This window comes from Bombina bombina, chromosome 4 (genome assembly GCF_027579735.1).
Source record: "Bombina bombina isolate aBomBom1 chromosome 4, aBomBom1.pri, whole genome shotgun sequence".
Classification (NCBI taxonomy): domain Eukaryota; kingdom Metazoa; phylum Chordata; class Amphibia; order Anura; family Bombinatoridae; genus Bombina; species Bombina bombina.
This window is the reverse complement of record NC_069502.1, coordinates 615,464,813-615,490,316: the sequence shown is the minus strand read 5'-3', so window position 1 is coordinate 615,490,316 and position 25,504 is coordinate 615,464,813. Positions and strand designations below refer to the sequence as shown.

Here is a 25,504-nt window from a genome sequence, read left to right as displayed (position 1 = left end):
TAATTAAATGAGAAAGAGAGAGAGAGAGAGATAGAAAGGTAGAGAGAAAGAGAGAGACAGAGAGAAAGAGAGAGACAGAGAGACTGACACAGAGAGACAGAAAGTGAGAGAAAGAGAGACAGAGAGAGAGAGAGAGAAAGAGAGACATAGATAGAAAGAGAGAGATAGAGACAGAAAAAAAGAGAGAGAGAAAGCGAGAGAGAGAAAGAAAGAAAAAGAGAGAAAGAAAGTGAGAGAAAGAGAGAGACAGAGAGAAAGAGAGAGAATTAGTGAGAGAAAAAGAGACAGAGAGAAAGAGAGAGAAAAAAGTAAGAGAAAGAGAGAGAGAGAGAGAAAGAGAGAAAGACAGAAAGAGAAAAAGAGAGAGGAATATCTAAAAGCAAAAATGTAGCAGCAAACTCCACCAGATGATGCTTACTGGATCATCTTGGGGAGCACGAGAGAGAAAGAGATAAAAGAGAAAGAGAAAGAAAGAGAGATAAAAGAGAGAAAGAGACAGAGAGAAAGAGAGAGAAAAAAGTAAGGGAAAGAGAGAGAGAGAGAAAGAGAGAAAGAAAGAGAAAAAGAGAGAGGAATATCTAAAAGCAAAAATGTAGCAGCAAACTCCACCAGATGATGCTTACTGGATAATCTTGGGGAGCACGAGTAAGTCCATATTGATAAATGAAGCACTCTCCTTCCAAATTTAGTGGTACTTTATTGTCACGTTTTGGGGAGGACGGGGCGAGTCCTCTCTGAAACGCCACAATAAAGTACCACTAAGGTTGGAATAAGAGTGCTGAATTCTTCATTTTTTGGATTCTGTTTGGGTAACCTACAACTCTGCAAAAGCTCAACATACATGATTTCCAACTCTTAAAGGGACATGAAACCCAAAATGTTTCTTTCATGCTTCAGTTAGAACATACGATTTTAAACAACTTTCCAATTTACTTCTATTATCTAATTTGCTTCCTTCTCTTGGTATTCTTTGTTTAAAAGCATACATAGATAGGCTCAGGAGCTTGGAGCTAGCTGCTGATTGGTAGCTAAACTTGTATGCCCATTTTCATTGGCTTACAAATGTGTGCAGCTAGCTCACAGGAGTGCAATGCTACTTCTTTAATAAAAGATACCAAGAGTATAAAGCAAATTTGATAACAGAAGTAAATGGGAAAGTTGTTTAAAAATGTATAATCTATCTGAATCATGGAAGAAAAATTTTGGATTTATTGTCCCTTTTTTCTTTTTTACACTGAATAGTTTATATGGTCTCACTCTCCTTTTAATAAAAGCAAAAAGACTTGTACGTAAACATCTATTAATCATGTGAATGATTTACCTGGTATCTTAGCGACTTCCCTTAGCAACTCAAAGAGCAAGTCCAAGGTAGGAGGCTGATGCTGACGGGGACAGTTAGACACTGCTGCAGTAAGCTGCTCTAGGAGAATGATCCATACTTCTATAAGACCTGAATGAGTCAAAGAATTAGGGGAAGGCACAATCACAATTACATGAACAAAGATTTGAAAAGTAAAATAGAAAGTAAAATAGAGATGAAGTAGTTCAGATTAGTCCAATTAGACATAGAAAACAAACTCAATCTATAAAATAAGACTGACAGCTCTAAACTTATATCTTCATTTGGAAAGTTAAAGTGACTGAAATACACATCAGTTCATTTCAATTTTGATTGGAAATATTTTTGCAATACACTTAAATGAGCTAAAATGCTTCTAGTAAAAGCTATCACTGTTTCAGTATAGGGTGTACTGTGTACAGGCATGTGGAGCATACCTAGAAATGCTCCACGCATCAGCATTTTAAACAGTGCGTCTACTTGAAGAGCCACTGGTGCCTTCTATTACATAGATTAAGTCAAGACACATATTCTCTACAATGATAGCTTTAACTAGACGCATTGTTTGCTAACAAAAAGTGTAATACAAAAACACTTCCATTCACTTTTGGCTTGAACATTCAGTGATTTGGAATTCAAAGCACTGACTTCCAACTCAAACAAAATCCAATTTGGGAAGAATTATGTTACATTCTTTACTGAAGCACCCTCTGTTTTTTATTGAATCATTTTAATTGCATTTAGCAGTAAAAATCCAGAAAATGTGCATCAAAGTATCTTAAGCAACATGCTGGACATATTTTGAAAGATCAAATTAATAATCTTGTCTTTAATTTTCAGATGCAGAAAGAATTAAAAGCATCTCACCAGTGTCATCATCAAACTCTGAAAGAACAGCTTCAATGCCATCTTCACTGCTGGCTGATCGTTCCTGAATCCGACGAGGCATATTAGTTAGGCGCCCACTTAAGAATATAGGCTTTAATGGCATTTTGTAGATTTTAGCCAGTAACTATAAAAAAATTAGATCATGTAAATAATACTATAATCTAATAGCAGAAAACTTTTATTAATATATGAAAGATGAAGGTTTGATTAAATTTACTAAAGTAAATGCTAAAGCTACATACAAAAATGCTAAATAAAATTCTGTTTTAAGATCCTAATTTATCTACAGTGTACTTTATAGTTGTGAATTCAAACAAGCACATAACTAGAAATCAGTGGGCCCCTTAATGAACTTTGGCACACCATTCCCCACTCTTCTGATTAAGAACAAACAGTATATATATATATTTATTTTTATTTATATATATATATATATATATATAAAAATTATGTGGTCTGAATGCACTGTGTGTATATATATATATATATATATATATATATATATATATATATACATATACACACACAGTGCATTCAGAAAGCATTCAGACCACATAATTTTTTTTAAAATTTTGTTAGGCTACAGCCTAATTCTAAGATGGTTTAAATTAAAAATGTTCATTTCAATCTACACTCCATACCCCATAATAAGAACGTAATGAACAGATTTTTGATATATTTGCAGATTTATTAAAAAGAGAAAACTGAAATATCACATTGACATAAGTATTTAGACCCTTTGTTATGACACTTGAAATTTAGCTCAGGTGCATCCAGTTTCTCTGGATCATCTTTTGAGATGTTTCTACACTTTGATTGGAGGCCACCTGGGACAAATTAAATTGTTTGGACATGATTTGGAAAGACACACACATGTATATATAGTGCTTTGTTTTAAGTTCTCCCAATTACTTATAATAGGAGCTATTCATATTTCACATTCCAATTTTCTTCACATACAGGAAAATGTTATTTTTATTGTACATACATATTTATGTATATATACATTTGTATATACCTATATATCTATTTCTATAGATATAGCTATCGATTTTACATTAACATTACCAGATATGTAGAAATATATATTTAATAATAAAAATATTTTTTTTCTATGTGAAGAACTAAGAATGCAATATGTGTATCGCACTTCATGTTTTCGTGAATTAGGTCTAACGGGGTGTTGGGGTAGCACACATGAAAAACAGAATTTATGTTTACCTGATAAATTACTTTCTCCAACGGTGTGTCCGGTCCACGGCGTCATCCTTACTTGTGGGATATTCTCTTCCCCAACAGGAAATGGCAAAGAGCCCAGCAAAGCTGGTCACATGATCCCTCCTAGGCTCCGCCTTCCCCAGTCATTCGACCGACGTAAAGGAGGAATATTTGCATAGGAGAAATCATATGATACCGTGGTGACTGTAGTTAGAGAAAATAAATCATCAGACCTGATTAAAAAACCAGGGCGGGCCGTGGACCGGACACACCGTTGGAGAAAGTAATTTATCAGGTAAACATAAATTCTGTTTTCTCCAACATAGGTGTGTCCGGTCCACGGCGTCATCCTTACTTGTGGGAACCAATACCAAAGCTTTAGGACACGGATGATGGGAGGGAGCAAATCAGGTCACCTAGATGGAAGGCACCACGGCTTGCAAAACCTTTCTCCCAAAAATAGCCTCAGAAGAAGCAAAAGTATCAAATTTGTAAAATTTGCTAAAAGTGTGCAGTGAAGACCTAGTCGCTGCCTTACATATCTGATCAACAGAAGCCTCGTTCTTGAAGGCCCATGTGGAAGCCACGGCCCTAGTGGAATGAGCTGTGATTCTTTCAGGAGGCTGCCGTCCGGCAGTCTCATAAGCCAATCTGATGATGCTTTTAAGCCAAAAAGAGAGAGAGGTAGAAGTTGCTTTTTGACCTCTCCTTTTACCAGAATAAACAACAAACAAGGAAGATGTTTGTCTGAAATCCTTTGTAGCCTCTAAATAGAATTTTAGAGCACGAACTACATCCAAATTGTGCAACAAACGTTCCTTCTTTGAAACTGGATTCGGACACAAAAAAGGCACGACTATCTCCTGGTTAATATTTTTGTTAGAAACAACTTTCGGAAGAAAACCAGGTTTAGTACGCAAAACCACCTTATCTGCATGGAACACCAGATAAGGAGGAGAACACTGCAGAGCAGATAACTCTGAAACTCTTCTAGCAGAAGAAATTGCAACCAAAAACAAAACTTTCCAAGATAATAACTTGATATCAACGGAATGTAGGGGTTCAAACGGAACCCCCTGAAGAACTGAAAGAACTAAATTGAGACTCCAAGGAGGAGTCAAAGGTTTGTAAACAGGCTTGATTCTAACCAGAGCCTGAACAAAAGCTTGAACATCTGGCACAGCCGCCAGCTTTTTGTGAAGTAAAACAGATAAAGCAGAAATCTGTCCCTTCAAAGAACTTGCAGATAATCCTTTCTCCAAACCTTCTTGAAGAAAGGATAGAATCTTAGGAATTTTTATCTTGTTCCATGGGAATCCTTTAGATTCACACCAACAGATATATTTTTTCCATATTTTATGGTAGATTTTTCTAGTTACAGGCTTTCTAGCCTGAACAAGAGTATCAATGACAGAATCTGAGAACCCTCGCTTTGATAAAATCAAGCGTTCAATCTCCAAGCAGTCAGTTGGAGTGAGGCCAGATTCGGATGTTCGAACGGACCTTGAACAAGAAGGTCCTGTCTCAAAGGTAGCTTCCATGGTGGAGCCGATGACATATTCACCAGATCTGCATACCAAGTCCTGCGTGGCCACGCAGGAGCTATCAAGATCACCGATACCCTCTCCTGTTTGATCCTGGCTACCAGCCTGGGAATGAGAGGAAACGGTGGGAACACATAAGCTAGGTTGAAGCTCCAAGGTGCTACTAGTGCATCCACTAGAGTCGCCTTGGGATCCCTGGATCTGGACCCGTAGCAAGGAACCTTGAAGTTCTGACGAGACGCCATCAGATCCATGTCTGGAATGCCCCACAATTGAATTATTTGGGCAAAGATTTCCGGATGGAGTTCCCACTCCCCCGGATGAAATGTCTGACGACTCAGAAAATCCGCTTCCCAATTTTCCACTCCTGGGATGTGGATTGCAGACAAGTGGCAGGAGTGAGTCTCCGCCCATTGAATTATTTTGGTCACTTCTTCCATCGCCAGGGAACTCCTTGTTCCCCCCTGATGGTTGATATACGCAACAGTCGTCATGTTGTCTGATTGAAACCGTATGAATTTGGCCTTTGCTAGCTGAGGCCAAGCCTTGAGAGCATTGAATATCGCTCTCAGTTCCAGAATATTTATCGGGAGAAGAGATTCTTCCCGAGACCAAAGACCCTGAGCTTTCAGGGGTTCCCAGACCGCGCCCCAGCCCACCAGACTGGCGTCGGTCGTGACAATGACCCACTCTGACAGACCGCGCCCCAGCCCACCAGACTGGCGTCGGTCGTGACAATGACCCCTTGTGACAGGTTGTCCAGGGTCAGCCACCAATGGAGTGAATCTCTGGTCCTCTGATCTACTTGTATCGTCGGAGACAAGTCTGTATAATCCCCATTCCACTGACTGAGCATGCACAGTTGTAATGGTCTTAGATGAATTCGCGCAAAAGGAACTATGTCCATTGCCGCGACCATCAAACCTATTACTTCCATGCACTGCGCTATGGAAGGAAGAAGAACAGAATGAAGTACTTGACAAGAGCTTAGAAGTTTTGATTTTCTGGCCTCTGTCAGAAAAATCCTCATTTCTAAGGAGTCTATTATTGTTCCCAAGAAGGGAACTCTTGTTGACGGAGATAGAGAACTTTTTTCTACGTTTACTTTCCACCCGTGAGATCTGAGAAAGGCCAGGACAATGTCCGTATGAGCCTTTGCTTGTGGTAGAGACGACGCTTGAATCAGTATGTCGTCCAAGTAAGGTACTACTGCAATGCCCCTTGGTCTTAGCACCGCTAGAAGGGACCCTAGTACCTTTGTGAAAATTCTTGGAGCAGTGGCTAATCCGAATGGAAGTGCCACAAACTGGTAATGCTTGTCCAGAAAGGCGAACCTTAGGAACCAATGATGTTCCTTGTGGATAGGAATATGTAGATACGCATCCTTTAAATCCACCGTGGTCATAAATTGACCTTCCTGGATGGTAGGAAGAATTGTCCGAATGGTTTCCATTTTGAACGATGGAACCTTGAGAAATTTGTTTAGGATCTTGAGATCTAAGATTGGTCTGAATGTTCCCTCTTTTTTGGGAACTATGAACAGATTGGAGTAGAATCCCATCCCTTGTTCTCCTAATGGAACAGGATGAATCACTCCCATTTTTAACAGGTCTTCTACACAATGTAAGAATGCCTGTCTTTTTATGTGGTCTGAAGACAATTGAGACCTGTGGAACCTCCCCCTTGGGGGTAGCTCCTTGAATTCCAGAAGATAACCTTGGGAGACTATTTCTAGCGCCCAAGGATCCAGAACATCTCTTGCCCAAGCCTGAGCGAAGAGAGAAAGTCTGCCCCCCACCAGATCCGGTCCCGGATCGGGGGCCAACATCTCATGCTGTCTTGGTAGCAGTGGCAGGTTTCTTGGCCTGCTTACCTTTGTTCCAGCCTTGCATTGGCCTCCAGGCTGGCTTGGTTTGAGAAGTATTACCCTCTTGCTTAGAGGATGTAGAACTTGGGGCTGGTCCGTTTCTGCGAAAGGGACGAAAATTTGGTTTATTTTTAGCCTTAAAAGACCTATCCTGAGGAAGGGCGTGGCCCTTACCCCCAGTGATATCTGAAATAATCTCTTTCAAGTCAGGGCCAAACAGCGTTTTCCCCTTGAAAGGTATGTTAAGCAATTTGTTCTTGGAAGACGCATCCGCTGACCAAGATTTTAGCCAAAGCGCTCTGCGTGCCACAATAGCAATCCCTGAATTTTTCGCCGCTAATCTAGCCAATTGCAAAGTGGCGTCTAAAGTAAAAGAGTTAGCCAATTTAAGAGCGTGAACTCTGTCCATAATCTCCTCATAAGAAGAATCTTTATCGAGCGACTTTTCTAGTTCATCGAACCAGAAACACGCTGCTGTAGTGACAGGAACAATGCATGAAATTGGTTGTAGAAGGTAACCTTGCTGAACAAACATCTTTTTAAGCAAACCCTCTAATTTTTTATCCATAGGATCTTTGAAAGCACAACTATCTTCTATAGGGATAGTAGTGCGTTTGTTTAGAGTAGAAACCGCCCCCTCGACCTTGGGGACTGTCTGCCATAAGTCCTTTCTGGGGTCGACCATAGGAAACAATTTCTTAAATATAGGGGGAGGGACAAAAGGTATGCCGGGCCTTTCCCATTCTTTGTTTACAATGTCCGCCACCCGCTTGGGTATAGGAAAAGCTTCGGGGGGCCCCGGGACCTCTAGGAACTTGTCCATCTTACATAATTTCTCTGGAATGACCAAATTGTTACAATCATCCAGAGTAGATAACACCTCCTTAAGCAGAGCGCGGAGATGTTCCAATTTAAATTTGAATGTAATCACATCAGGTTCAGCTTGTTGAGAAATTTTCCCTGAATCTGAAATTTCTCCCTCAGACAAAACCTCCCTGGCCCCCTCAGACTGGTGTAGGGGCATGTCAGAACCATTATCATCAGCGTCCTCATGCTCTTCAGTATTTTCTAAAACAGAGCAGTCGCGCTTTCGCTGATAAGTGGGCATTTTGGCTAAAATGTTTTTGATAGAATTATCCATTACAGCCGTTAATTGTTGCATAGTAAGGAGTATTGGCGCACTAGATGTACTAGGGGCCTCCTGTGTGGGCAAGACTGGCGTAGACGAAGGAGGGGATGATGCAGTACCATGCTTACTCCCCTCACTTGAGGAATCATCTTGGGCCTCATTTTCTCTAAATTGTTTGTCACATACATCACATCTATTTAAATGAGAAGGAACCTTGGCTTCCTCACATACAGAACATAGTCTATCTGATAGTTCAGACATGTTAAACAGGCATAAACTTGATAACAAAGTACAAAAAACGTTTTAAAATAAAACCGTTACTGTCACTTTAAATTTTAAACTGAACACACTTTATTACTGAATATGTGAAAAAGTATGAAGGAATTGTTCAAAATTCACCAAAATTTCACCACAGTGTCTTAAAGCCTTAAAAGTATTGCACACCAAATTTGAAAGCTTTAACTCTTAAAATAACGGAACCGGAGCCGTTTTTATATTTAACCCCTATACAGTCCCTGGTATCTGCTTTGCTGAGACCCAACCAAGCCCAGAGGGGAATACGATACCAAATGACGCCTTCAGTAAGCTTTTTCTATGTATCTGAGCTCCTCACACATGCATCTGCATGCCTTGCTTCCCAAAAACAACTGCGCATTAGTGGCGCGAAAATGAGGCTCTGCCTATGATTAGATAAGGCCCCCAGTGAAAAAGGTGTCCAATACAGTGCCTGCCGTTTCTTTAACATAATTCCCAAGAATAAAATAACTCCTCAAAGCTATAAACTATTAAAAATGCTTATAAATCAATCGTTTTAGCCCAGAAAAATGTCTACCAGTCTTTAAAGCCCTTGTGAAGCCCTTTATTCTTATTTAATAAAAATGGCTTACCGGATCCCATAGGGAAAATGACAGCTTCCAGCATTACCAAGTCTTGTTAGAAATGTGTCATACCTCAAGCAGCAAAAGTCTGCTCACTGTTTCCCCCAACTGAAGTTAATTCCTCTCAACAGTCCTGTGTGGAAACAGCCATCGATTTTAGTAACGGTTGCTAAAAATCATTTTCCTCTTACAAACAGAAATCTTCATCTCTTTTCTGTTTCAGAGTAAATAGTACATACCAGCACTATTTTAAAATAACAAACTCTTGATTGAAGAATAAAAACTACATTTAAACACCAAAAAACTCTAAGCCATCTCCGTGGAGATGTTGCCTGTGCAACGGCAAAGAGAATGACTGGGGAAGGCGGAGCCTAGGAGGGATCATGTGACCAGCTTTGCTGGGCTCTTTGCCATTTCCTGTTGGGGAAGAGAATATCCCACAAGTAAGGATGACGCCGTGGACCGGACACACCTATGTTGGAGAAATATTGTTATCTTTAAAGGGATATAAAACACAACATTTTCTTTTTTTAAAAAGACTGAGCATACTATTTAAAAAAAAAAAACTCCTTCAAATGGATAACATTCTTGCAAAACTGCTGCCATATAGAGCTCCAGAAATGGGCCGCCTCCTAAGTATAAGTCCATGCTTCTCATCAAAAGATACCAAGAGTACAAAGAAAAATTGATAATAGAAGTAAATTAGTAAGCTGTTTAAATTGGCATGCTCTATCTGAATCAATTAGGTTTCATATCCCTTTAAGGCACGTTATTGAAAAATTAAATCTAAAATATTAAAAAAACAAAATTATAAATGATTATAGATAATGTAAACATTATATATATATATATATATATATATATTATTTTTTTTTCTATGTCTTATTTATATTTTTTAAAGTATCTAACAATTTTTAATAATTATTATTAATATTTTTTAATATTTTATATTATACAGATATATATAGAAATGTAATAAGAATAAAAATAACATATTCCTGTATGTGGTATGTGAAATATGTACAGTAAATAACCAGTAAAACATTATTAAATATTGTTATGGAATTATTATTTATACATATATATTATAGCCTTTCACATTCAAATACATGGCAATATACCATATACCTTTCAACTCTTATAAATATTTTTATGAATATTTATATCACTAATTTTTATCAGATAGTGTTTATATAACAGTTTATTTTAGTGTTTTATGTTGTGTTTGGTGCAACTTTTTAGAGTCACTACGATTTACGTGATGTTTTCAGTCACGCTAACCTGACCATCGCTCTCTCATTAACTTTCAACTTGTAATATGAGTGCTATTTACGTTGTGTGCAAAAAAACGTAAAAACTCGATATCGCTTGGGCACAAAAGTTAGAGTGCCACTTGTAATCCAGACCATTATGAGTGAGAGGGGAAGCAAACTGATAATTGTAACAAACCTGTGAACATCTTCTTAGATAATCCAATGCTGGAAGGCACAAATCTGTGGATGATGAACCAGGTCCAAGCACACAGTCTCCAATCTCTTTGCAGTCCACCTCCCCTGATAATAAGAACAGGCATATCAATAGACATTTTATAGTCACAAATAAATAACTAAATCCTATTAGGAATACTTCATAATTAAATGTAAACATTAATATTACAGTTTTGATTACATGTTTCCCTACATCATTTTAAGTAATTTAAGCAAGTATCTATCAGTATTGGTCAATTCATTCTGATTCACTTTATCTATGGGGTGAAAAAAATAGTTACAAATGTTGGAAGAACAGTAAGTGATGTAATACTGAGGTAAACTACATTTTCTAACTTGTATTTAGGCCACTGTTGTGCCATTTTTACTTAGCAGATAAAACAGAATTTATGTTTACCTGATAAATTTCTTTCTCCTATAGTGTGTCCGGTCCACGGCTTCATCCTTACTTGTGGGATATTCTCAATCCCTACAGGAAGTGGCAAAGAGAGCACACAGCAGAGCTGTCCATATAGCTCCCCTCAGGCTCCGTCCCCCCAGTCATTCGACCGACGGTTAGGAGAAAAAGGAGAACCATAGGGTGCAGTGGTGACTGTAGTTTACAAAAATAAATTTAAACCTGACCAAAATGCCAGGGTGGGCCGTGGACGGGATACACCATAGGAGAAAGAAATTTATCAGGTAAACATAAATTTTGTTTTCTCCTACATTGGTGTATCCGGTCCACGGCTTCATCCTTACTTGTGGGAACCAATACCAAAGCTTTAGGACACGGATGAAGGGAGGGAACAAGTCAGGTAACCTAAACGGAAGGCACCACTGCTTGCAAAACCTTTCTCCCAAAAATAGCCTCCGAAGAAGCAAAAGTATCGAATTTGTAAAATTTGGCAAATGTATGCAGTGAAGACCAAGTCGCTGCCTTACAGATCTGTTCAACAGAAGCCTCATTCTTGAAAGCCCATGTGGAAGCCACAGCTCTAGTAGAGTGAGCTGTAATTCGTTCAGGAGGCTGCCTTCCAGCAGTCTCATAAGTCAATCGGATGATGCTTTTCAGCCAGAAAGACAGAGAGGTCGCAGTCGCTTTTTGACCTCTCCTCTTGCCAGAATAGACGACAAACAAGGAAGATGTTTGTCTGAAGTCTTTAGTTGCTTTTAGATAAAACTTCAAAGCACGAACCACATCAAGATTGTGTAACAGACGTTCCTTGTTAGAAACTGGATTAGGACACAGAGAAGGAACAACTATTTCCTGGTTAATATTCTTATTGGAAACCACTTTTGGAAGAAAACCAGGTTTGGTACGTAAAACGACCTTATCTGTATGGAACACCAGATAGGGTGAATTACACTGCAAAGCAGACAATTCAGAAACTCTTCTAGCAGAAGAAATAGCTACCAAAAACAAAACTTTCCAAGATAGTAACTTAATATCTATGGAATGTAGAGGTTCAAACGGAACCCCTTGAAGAACTGAAAGAACTAAATTTAGACTCCATGGAGGAGCCACAGGTCTGTAGACAGGTTTGATTCTGACTAAAGCCTGTACAAACGCCTGAACATCTGGCACAGCTGCCAGACGCTTGTGTAACAAAACAGACAGAGCAGATATCTGTCCTTTTAAGGAACTAGCTGACAGACCTTTCTCCAATCCTTCATGGAGAAAAGATAGTAACCTTGGAATCCTAATCTTACTCCATGAGTAACCCTTGGATTCGCACCAGCAAAGATATTTCCGCCATATCTTATGGTAAATTTTCCTGGTGACAGGCTTTCTAGCCTGGATCAGAGTATCTATAACTGATTCCGAAAACCCACGCTTAGCTAGAATCAAGCGTTCAATCTCCAAGCAGTCAGTTGCAGAGAAACTAGGTTTGGATGTTTGAATGGACCTTGGATTAGAAGGTCCTGCCTCAAAGGTAGCTTCCATGGTGGAATCGATGACATATTCACCAGGTCTGCATACCAAGTCCTGCGTGGCCACGCAGGAGCTATCAGAATTACCGAAGCCTTCTCCTGTTTGATCCTGGCTACAAGCCGGGGGAGAAGAGGAAACGGTGGAAAGACATAAGCTAGATTGAACGACCAAGGCGCCACTAAGGCATCTACCAATCTCGCCTTGGAATCCCTGGACCCGTAACGTGGAACTTTGGAGTTCTGACGTGACGCCATCAGATCCAGATCTGGAAGGCCCCATAGTTGAGTTAATTGGGCAAAAACCTCCGGGTGAAGTTCCCACTCCCCCGGATGGAAAGTCTGACGACTCAGATAATCCGCTTCCCAGTTGTCCACTCCTGGGATGTGAATTGCTGATAGATGGCAGGAGTGATCATCTGCCCATTTGATGATCTTGGATACCTCCCTCATCGCCAGGGAACTCTTTGTTCCTCCCTGATGATTGATGTACGCTACAGTCGTCATGTTGTCCGACTGAAATCTGATGAATTTGGCCCCCGCTAGTTGAGGCCAGGCCTGGAGCGCATTGAATATCGCTCTCAATTCCAAAATGTTTATCGGGAGAAGAGATTCTTCCCGAGACCATAGACCCTGAGCTTTCAGGGACTCCCAGACCGCACCCTAGCCTAAGAGGCTGGCGTCGGTCGTGACAATGATCCACTCCGGTCTTCGGAAACTCATTCCCTGAGACAGGTGATCCTGAGACAACCACCAGAGGAGTGAGTCTCTGGTTTTCTGGTCCATTTGTATCTGGGGAGGCAAATCTGCATAATCCCCATTCCACTGTTTGAGCATGCACAGTTGCAGTGGTCTTAAATGAATTCGAGCAAAAGGAACCACGTCCATTGCCGCAATCATTAGTCCTATTACCTCCATGCACTGAGCTACGGAGGGTTGAGGAATGGCATGAAGAACTTGATAAGTGTTCAAAAGTTTTAACTTCCTGACCTCTGTCAGAAAGATCTTCATTTCTACTGAGTCTATTATTGTTCCCAGGAAGGGAACCCTTGTGAACGGGGACAGAGAACTCTTTTCTATGTTCACCTTCCACCCTTGAGACCTTAGAAAGGCTAGAACAATGTCCGTATGAGCCTTTGCTTTGTGAAAGGACGACGCTTGTATTAAGATGTCGTCTAGGTAAGGTGCTACTGCAATGCCCCTTGGTCTTAGCACCGCTAGAAGGGACCCTAGCACCTTTGTGAAAATTCTGGGAGCAGTGTCCAATCCGAAGGGAAGGGCTACGAATTGGTAATGCTTGTCCAGAAAGGCGAACCTCAGGAACTGATGGTGATCTTTGTGGATAGGAATATGCAGGTACGCATCCTTTAAGTCCACGGTAGTCATATATTGACCCTCCTGTATCATTGGTAAAATTGTCCGAATGGTTTCCATTTTGAATGATGGAACTCTGAGGAATTTGTTTAGGATTTTTAAATCCAGGATTGGCCTGAAAGTTCCTTCCTTTTTGGGAACTACAAACAGGTTTGAGTAAAAACCCAGTCCTTGTTCTGCTGTTGGAACTGGGTGTATCACTCCCATTTTTAGAAGGTCTTCTACGCAACGTAAGAATAACTGTCTCTTTATCTGGTCTAAAAATAAGCGAGACATGTGGAACCTTCCCCTTGGAGGAAGGTCCTTGAATTCCAGAAGATACCCCTGAGAGACAATTTCTAGCGCCCAGGGGTCCGGAACATCTCTTGCCCAAGCCTGAGTAAAGAGAGAAAGTCTGCCCCCTACTAGATCCGGTCCCGGATCGGGGGCTACCCTTTCATTCTGTCTTGGTAGCAGCAGCAGGCTTCTTGGCCTGTTTACCCTTGTTCCAGCCTTGCAATGGTTTCCATGCTGGTTTGGGCTGGGATGTGTTACCCTCTTGCCTAGTGGCTGTAGAGGTAGAAGCAGCTCCGTTCCTGAAATTGCGAAAGGAACGAAAATTAGACTTATTTTTTAGCTATGAAAGGTCTATCTTGTGGAAGGGCATGGCCCTTTCCCCCAGTGATATCTGAAATAATTTCTTTCAACTCTGGCCCTGAAAAGGGTCTTACCCTTGAAAGGAATATTAAGCAATTTTGTTTTGGACGACACATCCGCCGACCAAGATTTTAGCCAAAGCGCTCTGCGCGCCACGATTGCAAAACCAGAATTTTTCGACGCTAATTTAGCTAACTGAAAAGCGGCATCTGTAATGAAAGAATTAGCCAACTTCAGGGCGTGAATTCTGTCCATGACTTCATCATAAGAAGTCTCCTTCTGGAGCGAGTTTTCTAGTTCCTCAAACCAAAAAGCCGCTGCAGTGGTTACAGGAATAATGCAAGAAATTGGTTGGAGAAGAAAATCTTGTTGAACAAAAATTTTCTTAAGTAAACCTTCTAATTTTTTATCCATAGGATCTTTGAAAGTGCAACTGTCTTCTATTGGTATAGTCGTGTGCTTAGCTAGTGTTGAAACTGCCCCCTCTACCTTAGGGACCGTCTGCCACGCGTCCCTTCTGGGGTCAACAATGGGGAACATTTTCTTAAATATAGGGGGGGAACAAAAGGTACACCTGGTCTCTCCCACTCCCTAGTCACAAAATCCGCCACCTTCTTATGTATCGGAAACGCATCAGTGTGTACTGGGACCTCTAAGAATTTGTCCATTTTACACAATTTTTCTGGGACCACCAATGGGTCACAATCATCAAGTGTAACTAGGACCTCCTTAAGCAGGGCGCGGAGGTGTTCTAACTTAAATTTAAATGCTATGGTATCTGGCTCTGCCTGCTGAGAAACTTTTCCTGTATCAGAAATTTCTCCCTCAGACAGGCCCTCCCTCACCGCCAAATCAGATTGATGTGAGGGTACTACAGATAAATTATCCGCTGCGTCTGCTTGCTCATTTTCTGTATCTAAAACTGAGCTATCACGCTTCCTTGGAAAAGCTGGCAGTTTGGATAAAAATGCTGCGAGAGAATTATCCATTACTGCTGCTAACTGTTGCAAAGTAATAGGAATCGGTGCGCTAGATGTACTGGGCATCGCTTGCGCGGGCATAGCTGGTGTTGACACAGAAGGAGAGGATAGCAGACTATCCTCACTACCTTCAGCTAAAGAATCATCTTGGGCTACATCTTTAAGTGTGACTGTACGGTCCTTAAGCTGTTTGGACGCTATAGCACACTTCACTCAGAAATTTAATGGGGGCACCGCCTTGGCCTTTAAACATACAGAACAAAGGCTATCTGAAGGCTCAGACATGTTTGACAGACTTAGACAGCACTACAATGCAATAAAAAATCATTTAAAAAAAAAAAAAAACGTTACTGTGTCTTTAAATAATAAAAGTGCACACTTTATTACTAAAACATCAAATAACCATAAAATAAACATCCGATTTTAATGAAATTTTCACCACATTGTCTTAATGCTTTGAAAAGATTGCACACAAATTTTCAGACCAATTAACCCCTTAATGCCCAAACCGGAGCTAAGAACAGCAGTTAACCGGTTAAAAACACTACAGCACAATGCCACAGCCTCTACTGTGGCTTTTACCTTCCTTAGGGATTATTTGAGTAAGAAATAAGCCTCTCTGAAGTCCTTTCTGAGGTCTCTGGACTCCCCACGTGAAGCTGCATGAACTGTCTAACAAAAATAACTGCACAACTGAGGCACGAAAAGGAGGCCCCCTCCCTCTTGATTCCAGAGTGGTGGGGCCTTTTTGACTAGATTAGGTGTCTAAATAAGTGCCAGGCGCCATAATAAACCCCATAAGTGTTTTAAAAGTCTCAAAAACACCCTATCCATACTGAATCATGCTAATAAAGCAATCGATTAAGCCCACAATAGTGTCAACCAGCATTGAGCCCTTAATTTAAGCCATCATTTTATACAGAGTCTGAGAAAAATGGCTTACCTATCCCTGAGGGGATTTCTGACAGTCTTCTAGCATTACTTGGTCTTGTTAGAAAAATGACTGATCATACCTGAAGCAGTTAAGCCTGCAAACTGTTCCCCCCAACTAAAGTTCTCCGGTATTCAACAGTCCTGCGTGGGAACAGCAATGGATTTTAGTTACTGGTGCTAAAATCATATTCCTCTCAGCAGAAATCTTCATCACTTTCTGCTACAGAGTAAATAGTACAAGCCGGCACTATTTTAAAATAACAAACTTTTGATAGAAGAAATAAAAACTACAAATCTAACACCACAAACTCTTTACCCTCCCGTGGAGATGCTACTTGTTAGAGCGGCAAAGAGAATGACTGGGGGGGGGCGGAGCCTGAGGGGAGCTATATGGACAGCTCTGCTGTGTGCTCTCTTTGCCACTTCCTGTAGGGATTGAGAATATCCCACAAGTAAGGATGAAGCCGTGGACCGGATACACCAATGTAGGAGAAATTAATATTATTAATGATGTCCCTTCTAAACTGTAAGTTCCCTAGGGCCCTCAATTCCACCTGTATTAGTTTATAAAGTTTTTGTAATGTCTTTTATTAAGTATTGTATCATTGTTTTAGTTATATGAATTGTACCTATAGACAGCGCTGCAGAATATGTTGGCGCTTTATAAATAAAGAATAATAATAACAATAATAATTTTGCATGGGTTACATGGCTGAGAATTTACATTTTCATCAACACAGGACCAATACAATGAACATTGGTAGCTATATAACATATAGTGATTCATCTATATACCACGGAACTCAGATTTGATGTGCATTAACTTTTCTTCTGTTATCTTGCTAATATAAAACACAGATACTTTTAAGTGACCCCCAAATCTACACCCAACACTGCTTTCTATAGAACCCTGTTACTTTCTACTGAGGTTCAGCCCTTTTCTCTATTGCATTTAGTGCCCCTGTGGGGGCTACATCTGCATCTAGGCAACTGTAGGATGAGGGCTGTATTTGAAACATATTTGTTTTCAAATATGTAACACTGATTTGTTTGCTTGCAACTGGGGTATGTTTGTAATAACACTTGCGGCAACTCAATGAATTATTAATGAATGTTTATCAGCATAATGACAGCTCCGGCAATACTCAGGAGTATTAAACTAGAGATAATTGTCAACATTTTCACAGTGAAATGTTACAGACAAGATGTTTGCAGAGGGAAAACAATTTCCTCTCAGTGACAATAGAGCAATGCTATGAATATAGTTAGGTTGGGTTAGGGTTCCATTCTAGCCCAAGGGGTTAAAACTAGGGAACAATCTTGCAGTGGTGATCATAACTGCTTAATAACACTAATGTAGCATCATCTTCATTGCAATGTCATTAATAATGTGGCAAAATCTATAACCTAGGTTTTTAAAGGCTGCAAATTGCTTAAACCAGTTATTGAGTTGCAGGTTGCTGCATTTGCTTTTTGAATTCCTAGGGAGCATTCAAGACGTACAATATTTTAAACAAATAAGTGGTGTTTAATGTCCTTGAAAATAACACTGTAATGAGTTCATATAAAAGGACAACATTTAACATGGGTATTAGCAGGAAGTACCTATCAGCCAATAAGCATTAGCAGGAAGTACCTATCAGCCAATAAGCATTAGCAGGAAGTACCTATCAGCCAATAATCATTAGCAGGAAGTACCTATCAGCCAATAAGCATTAGCAGGAAGTACCTATCAACCAGTCAGCATTACAAAGAGTTAACTATCGGTCATGTATTAGTTTCAGTTTAATTAGCCGTTACTTCACATTTTTTGTCAGACAAAAGAACAATTGCATCATGTTTAAAAGCTGCTCTTTTTATATTAGTTATAGGCAATCCATGAGTATAATGTCTTTTTAATGCAAAGTGGCTTGGAATTATATTTTAATAGGGACATAAACGTGCAAAAAGCATTTTATTATTGTATATATAAATATAGATAAATTCAGCTTCAGAGCAGTAATACACTACTGGGAGCTAGTTGAACACATCTAGCTGGCCAATGACAAGAGACATGTGTATAGCTGCCAATCACCAGCTAGCTTTCAAGAGTGCATTGCTGCTGCTAAGCCTACAACAAAGGATACCAACTGAAAAGTCTCCTATCAAAACACGCTCTATTTGAATCATGAAAGTCTAAGGCCTAGATTTAGAGTTTGGCGGTAGCCGTGAAAACCAGCGTTAGAGGCTCCTAACGCTGGTTTTAGGCTACCGCCGGTATTTGGAGTCAGTCAGGAAAGGGTCTAACGCTCACTTTTCAGCCACGACTTTTCCATACCGCAGATCCCCTTACGTCAATTGCGTATCCTATCTTTTCAATGGGATCTTTCTAACTCCGGTATTTAGAGTCGTGTCTGAAGTGAGCGTTAGAAATCTAACGACAAAACTCCAGCCGCAGAAAAAAGTCAGTAGTTAAGAGCTTTCTGGGCTAACGCCGGTTCATAAAGCTCTTAACTACTGTGCTCTAAAGTACACTAACACCCATAAACTACCTATGTACCCCTAAACCGAGGTCCCCCCACATCGCCGCCACTCGATTACATTTTTTTAACCCCTAATCTGCCGACCGCCACCTACGTTATACTTATGTACCCCTAATCTGCTGCCCCTAACACCGCCGACCCCTATATTATATTTATTAACCCCTAACCTGCCCCCCACAACGTCGCCGCCAGCTACCTACAATAATAAACCCCTAATCTGCCGACCGCAAAGAGCCGCCACCTACATTATAGCTATGTACCCCTAATCTGCTGCCCCTAACACTGCCGACCCCTATATTATATTTATTAACCCCTAATCTGCCCCCCTCAACGTCGCCTCCACCTGCCTACACTTATTAACCCCTAATCTGCTGAGCGGATCTCACCGCTACTATAATAAAGTTATTAACCCCTAATCCGCCTCACTCCCGCCTCAATAACCCTATAATAAATAGTATTAACCCCTAATCTGCCCTCCCTAACATTGCCGACACCTAACTTCAAACATTAACCCCTAATCTGCCGACCGAATCTCGCCGCTATTCTAATAAATGGATTAACCCCTAAAGCTAAGTCTAACCCTAACACTAACACCCCCCTAAGTTAAATATAATTTAAATCTAACGAAATAAATTAACTCTTATTAAATAAATTATTCCTATTTAAAGCTAAATACTTACCTGTAAAATAAACCCTAATATAGCTACAATATAAATTATAATTATATTATAGCTATTTTAGGATTTATATTTATTTTACAGGTAACTTTGTATTTATTTTAACCAGGTACAATAGCTATTAAATAGTTAAGAACTATTTAATAGCTAAAATAGTTAAAATAATTACAAAATTACCTGTAAAATAAATCCTAACCTAAGTTACAATTAAACCAAACACTACACTATCAATAAATTAATTAAATAAAATACCTACAATTACCTACAATTAAACCTAACACTACACTATCAATAAATTAATTAAATACAATATCTACAAATAAATACAATTAAATAAACTAACTAAAGTACAAAAAATAAAAAAGAACTAAGCTACAAAAAATAAAAAAATATTTACAAACATCAGAAAAATATTACAACAATTTTAAACTAATTACACCTACTCTAAGCCCCCTAATAAAATAACAAAGACCCCCAAAATAAAAAAATGCCCTACCCTATTCTAAATTACTAAAGTTCAAAGCTCTTTTACCTTACCAGTCCTGAACAGGGCCCTTTGCGGGGCATACCCCAAAGAATTCAGCTCTTTTGCCTGTAAAAAAAAACATACAATACCCCCCCCCAACATTACAACCCACCACCCACATACCCCTAATCTAACCCAAACCCCCCTTAAATAAACCTAACACTAAGCCCCTGAAGATCTTCCTACCTTATCTTCACCATACCAGGTTCACCGATCGATCCAGAAGAGCTCCTCCGATGTCATGATCCAAGCCCAAGCGGGGGGCTGAAGATGTCCATGATCCGGCTGAAGTCTTCATCCTATCCGGGAAGAAGAGTAGATCCGGACCGGCAACCATCTTCTTCCAAGCGGCATCTTCTATCTTCATCCGATGAGGACCGGCTCCATCTTGAAGACCTCCACCGCGGACCCATCTTCTTCTTCCGACGACTTCCCGACGAATGACGGTTCCTTTAAGGGACGTCATCCAAGATGGCGTCCCTCGAATTCCGATTGGCTGATAGGATTCTATCAGCCAATCGGAATTAAGGTAGGAAAATTCTGATTGGCTGATGGAATCAGCCAATCAGATTGAGCTCGCATTCTATTGGCTGATCGGAACAGCCAATAGAATGCGAGCTCAATCTGATTGGCTGATCGGATCAGCCAATCGGATTGAACTTGAATCTGATTGGTTGATTCCATCAGCCAATCAGAATTTTCCTACCTTAATTCCGATTGGCTGATAGAATCCTATCAGCCAATCGGAATTCGAGGGACGCCATCTTGGATGACGTCCCTTAAAGGAACCGTCATTCGTCGGGAAGTCGTCGGAAGAAGAAGATGGGTCCGCGGTGGAGGTCTTCAAGATGGAGCCGGTCCTCATCGGATGAAGATTGAAGATGCCGCTTGGAAGAAGATGGTTGCCGGTCCGGATCTACTCTTCTTCCCGGATAGGATGAAGACTTTGGAGCCTCTTCTGGACTTCTTCAGCCGTCGGATGATGGATTTCTAGCCCCCGCTTGGGCTTTGATGAAGATTTCGGAGCCTGGAACGATCGGTGATACCTGGCATGGTGAAGACAAGGTAGGAAGATCTTCAGGGGCTTAGTGTTAGGTTTATTTAAGGGGGGTTTGGGTTAGATTAGGGGTATGTGGGTGGTGGGTTGTAATGTTGGGGGGGGGTATTGTATGTTTTTTTTTACAGGCAAAAGAGCTGAATTCTTTGGGGCATGCCCCGCAAAGGGCCCTGTTCAGGGCTGGTAAGGTAAAAGAGCTTTTAACTTTAGTAATTTAGAATAGGGTAGGGCATTTTTTTATTTTGGGGGTCTTTGTTATTTTATTAGGGGGCTTAGAGTAGGTGTAATTAGTTTAAAATTGTTTTTAGTTTTTCTAATGTTTGTAAATATTTTTTTATTTTTTGTAACTTAGTTCTTTTTTATTTTTTGTACTTAGTTAGTTTATTTAATTGTATTTATTTGTAGATATTGTATTTAATTAATTTATTGATAGTGTAGTGTTAGGTTTAATTGTAGGTAATTGTAGGTATTTTAATTAATTTATTGATAGTGTAGTGTAGGTTTAATTGTAACTTAGGTTAGGATTTATTTTACAGGTAATTTTGTAATTATTTTAACTATTTTAGCTATTAAATAGTTCTTAACTATTTAATAGATATTGTACCTGGTTAAAATAAATACAAAGTTACCTGTAAAATAAATATAAATCCTAAAATAGCTATAATATAATTATAATTTAAATTGTAGCTATATTAGGATTTATTTTACAGGTAAGTATTTAGCTTTAAATAGAAATAATTTATTTAATAAGAGTTAATTAATTTCGTTAGATTTAAATTATATTTAACTTAGGGGGGTGTTAGTGTTAGGGTTAGACTTAGCTTTAGGGGTTAATACATTTATTAGAATAGCGGTGAGCTCCAGTCGGCAGATTAGGGGTTAATGTTTGAAGTTAGGTGTCGGCGATGTTAGGGAGGGCAGATTAGGGGTTAATACTATTTATTATAGGGTTAGTGAGGCGGATTAGGGGTTAATAACTTTATTATAATAGCGGTGCGGTCCGCTCGGCAGATTAGGGGTTAATAAGTGTAGGCAGGTGGAGGCGACGTTGTGGGGGGCAGATTAGGGGTTAATAAATATAATATAGGGGTCGGCGGTGTTAGGGACAGCAGATTAGGGGTACATAGGGATAATGTAAGTAGCGGCGGTTTACGGAGCGGCAGATTAGGGGTTAATAATAATATGCAGGGGTCAGCGATAGCGGGGGCGGCAGAATAGGGGTTAATAAGTGTAAGGTTAGGGGTGTTTAGACTCGGGGTACATGTTAGAGTGTTAGGTGCAGACGTAGGAAGTGTTTCCCCATAGCAAACAATGGGGCTGCGTTAGGAGCTGAACGCGGCTTTTTTGCAGGTGTTAGGCTTTTTTTCAGCTCAAACAGCCCCATTGTTTTCTATGGGGGAATCGTGCACGAGCACGTTTTTGAAGCTGGCCGCGTCCGTAAGCAACTCTGGTATCGAGAGTTGAAGTTGCGTTAAATATGCTCTACGCTCCTTTTTTGGAGCCTAACGCAGCCATTCTGTGGACTCTCAATACCAGAGTTATTTAAAAGGTGCGGCCAGAAAAAAGCCAGCGTTCGCTTTGCGGGTCGTTACCGACAAAACTCTAAATCTAGCAGTAAATTTGGCTTTCTAGTCTCTTTAAAGTGAATGTCAATTTTGATGCTAAAGTGTCCGGTTTTTGAAAATTCAATTAAAAACAGGTGCACTGTAATTCATTAAAATTTACATTTCACTCCAGTTGAGAAAAAACATAATTTATGCTTACCTGATAAATTTATTTCTCTTGTAGTGTATCCAGTCCACGGATCATCCATTACTTGTGGGATATTCTCCTTCCCAACAGGAAGTTCCAAGAGGATCACCCACAGCAGAGCTGCTATATAGCTCCTCCCCTCACTGCCATATCCAGTCATTCGACCGAAACAAGCCGAGAAAGGAGAAACCATAGGGTGCAGTGGTGACTGTAGTTTAATTAAAATTTAGACCTGCCTGAAAAGGACAGGACGGGCCGTGGACTGGATACACTACAAAAGAAATAAATTTATCAGGTAAGCAAAAATTATGTTTTCTCTTGTTAAGTGTATCCAGTCCACGGATCATCCATTACTTGTGGGATACCAATACCAAAGCTAAAGTACACGGATGATGGGAGGGACAAGGCAGGAACTTAAACGGAAGGAACCACTGTCTGTAGAACCTTTCTCCCAAAAACAGCCTCAGAAGAAGCAAAAGTATCAAATTTGTAAAATTTGGAAAAAGTATGAAGGGAAGACCAAGTTGCAGCCTTGCAAATCTGTTCAACAGAGGCCTCATTTTTAAAGGCCCAGGTGGAAACCACAGCTCTAGTAGAATGAGCTGTAATCCTTTCAGGAGGCTGCTGTCCAGCAGTCTCATAGGCTAAACGGATTATACTCCGAAGCCAAAAAGAAAGAGAGGTTGCCGAGGCCTTCTGACCTCTCCTCTGTCCAGAGTAAACAACAAACAGGTTAGATGTTTGGCGAAAATCTTTAGTAGCCTGTAAGTAAAACTTCAAGGCACGGACTACGTGCAAAAGACGTTCCTTCTTTGAAGAAGGATTAGGACATAATGATGGAACAACAATCTCTTGATTGATATTCTTGTTAGAAACCACCTTAGGTAAAAACCCAGGTTTTGTACGCAGAACAACTTTATCTGAATGAAAGATCAGATAAGGAGAATCACAATGTAAGGCAGATAACTCCGAGACTCTTCGAGCCGAGGAAATAGCCATCAGAAAAAGAACTTTCCATGAAAGAAGTTTGATATCAATAGAATGAAGGGGTTCAAACGGAACCCCTTGAAGAACTTTAAGAACCAAGTTTAAGCTCCATGGAGGAGCAACAGGTTTAAACACAGGCTTAATTCTAACTAAAGCCTGACAAAATGCCTGAACGTCTGGAACTTCTGCCAGACGCTTGTGTAAAAGAATAGACAGAGCAGAAATCTGTCCCTTTAAAGAACTAGCTGATAATCCTTTGTCCAAACCCTCTTGGAGGAAGGACAATATCCTATAAATCCTAACCCTACTCCATGAGTAATTCTTGGATTCACACCAATGAAGATATTTACGCCATATCTTGTGGTAAATTTTCCTCGTGACAGGCTTTCTTGCCTGTATTAAGGTATCAATTACTGACTCGGAAAAGCCACGCTTTGATAGGATCAAGCGTTCAATCTCCATGCAGTCAGTCTCAGAGAAAGTAGATTCGGATGATTGAAAGGACCTTGTATTAGAAGGTCTTGTCTCAGAGGCAGAGTCCATGGTGGAAAGGATGACATGTCCACTAGGTCTGCATACCAGGTCCTGCGTGGCCACGCAGGCGCTATCAATATCACCGATGCTCTTTCCTGTTTGATTTTGGCAATCAGACGAGGGAGCAGAGGAAACGGTGGAAACACATAAGCCAGGTTGAAGAACCAAGGCGCTGCTAGAGCATCTATCAGTGCCGCTTCTGGGTCCCTGGACCTGGATCCGTAACAAGGAAGCTTGGCGTTCTGGCGAGACGCCATGAGATCCAATTCTGGTTTGCCCCAACGGAGAACCAATTGAGCAAACACCTCCGGATGGAGTTCCCATTCCCCCGGATGAAAAGTCTGACGACTTAGAAAATCTGCCTCCCAGTTCTCTACACCTGGGATATGGATCGCTGACAGGTGGCAAGAGTGAGTCTCTGCCCAGCGAATTATCTTGGAGACTTCTGACATCGCTAGGGAACTCCTGGTTCCCCCTTGATGGTTGATGTAAGCCACAGTTGTGATGTTGTCCGACTGAAATCTGATGAACCTCAGTGTTGCTAGCTGAGGCCAAGCCAGAAGAGCATTGAATATTGCTCTTAACTCCAGAATATTTATTGGGAGGAGTTTCTCCTCCTGAGTCCATGAACCCTGAGCCTTCAGGGAGTTCCAGACTGCACCCCAACCTAGAAGGCTGGCATCTGTTGTTACAATTGTCCAATCTGGTCTGCGAAAGGTCATACCCTTGGACAGATGGGCCCGAGATAACCACCAGAGAAGAGAATCTCTGGTTTCCTGATCCAGATTTAGTAGAGGGGACAAATCTGTGTAATCCCCATTCCACTGACTGAGCATGCATAATTGCAGCGGTCTGAGATGCAGGCGCGCGAATGGCACTATGTCCATCGCCGCTACCATTAAGCCGATTACTTCCATGCACTGAGCCACCGTGGGGCGCGGAATGGAGTGAAGAACACGGCAAGCATTTAGAAGTTTTGATAACCTGGACTCCGTCAGGTAAATTTTCATTTCTACAGAATCTATTAGAGTCCCTAGGAAGGAAACCCTCGTGAGAGGAGATAGAGAACTCTTTTCTTCGTTCACTTTCCACCCATGCGACCTCAGGAATGCCAGAACTATCTCTGTATGAGATTTGGCAATTTGAAAGCTTGACGCCTGTATCAGGATATCGTCCAGGTAAGGAGCCACCGCTATGCCTCGCGGTCTTAGGACCGCCAGAAGTGAGCCCAGAACCTTAGTAAAAATTCTTGGGGCTGTAGCCAA

General features: G+C 40.6%; 1 protein-coding gene and 1 long non-coding RNA gene across 2 annotated transcripts in view; one reads left to right on the top strand and one right to left on the bottom strand.

Moving 5' to 3' along the window:
- Positions 1-2,392, top strand: part of LOC128656620 (uncharacterized) — a 139,541-nt gene extending 137,149 nt beyond the window's left edge. Inside the window, exon 3 of the long non-coding RNA XR_008402034.1 lies at positions 2,180-2,392. This is a non-coding gene — a long non-coding RNA (uncharacterized LOC128656620). The remainder of the gene's footprint in view (positions 1-2,179) is intronic.
- ARFGEF3 (ARFGEF family member 3) overlaps positions 1-25,504 on the bottom strand; it is a 400,722-nt gene that overhangs the window by 61,827 nt on the left and 313,391 nt on the right. The window contains exons 26-28 of the mRNA XM_053710627.1: positions 10,313-10,416; positions 2,207-2,351; positions 1,322-1,450 (exon numbers count right to left, since the gene is read on the bottom strand). Coding sequence (XP_053566602.1) covers positions 1,322-1,450; positions 2,207-2,351; positions 10,313-10,416 — 378 coding nt within the window. The remainder of the gene's footprint in view (positions 1-1,321; positions 1,451-2,206; positions 2,352-10,312; positions 10,417-25,504) is intronic.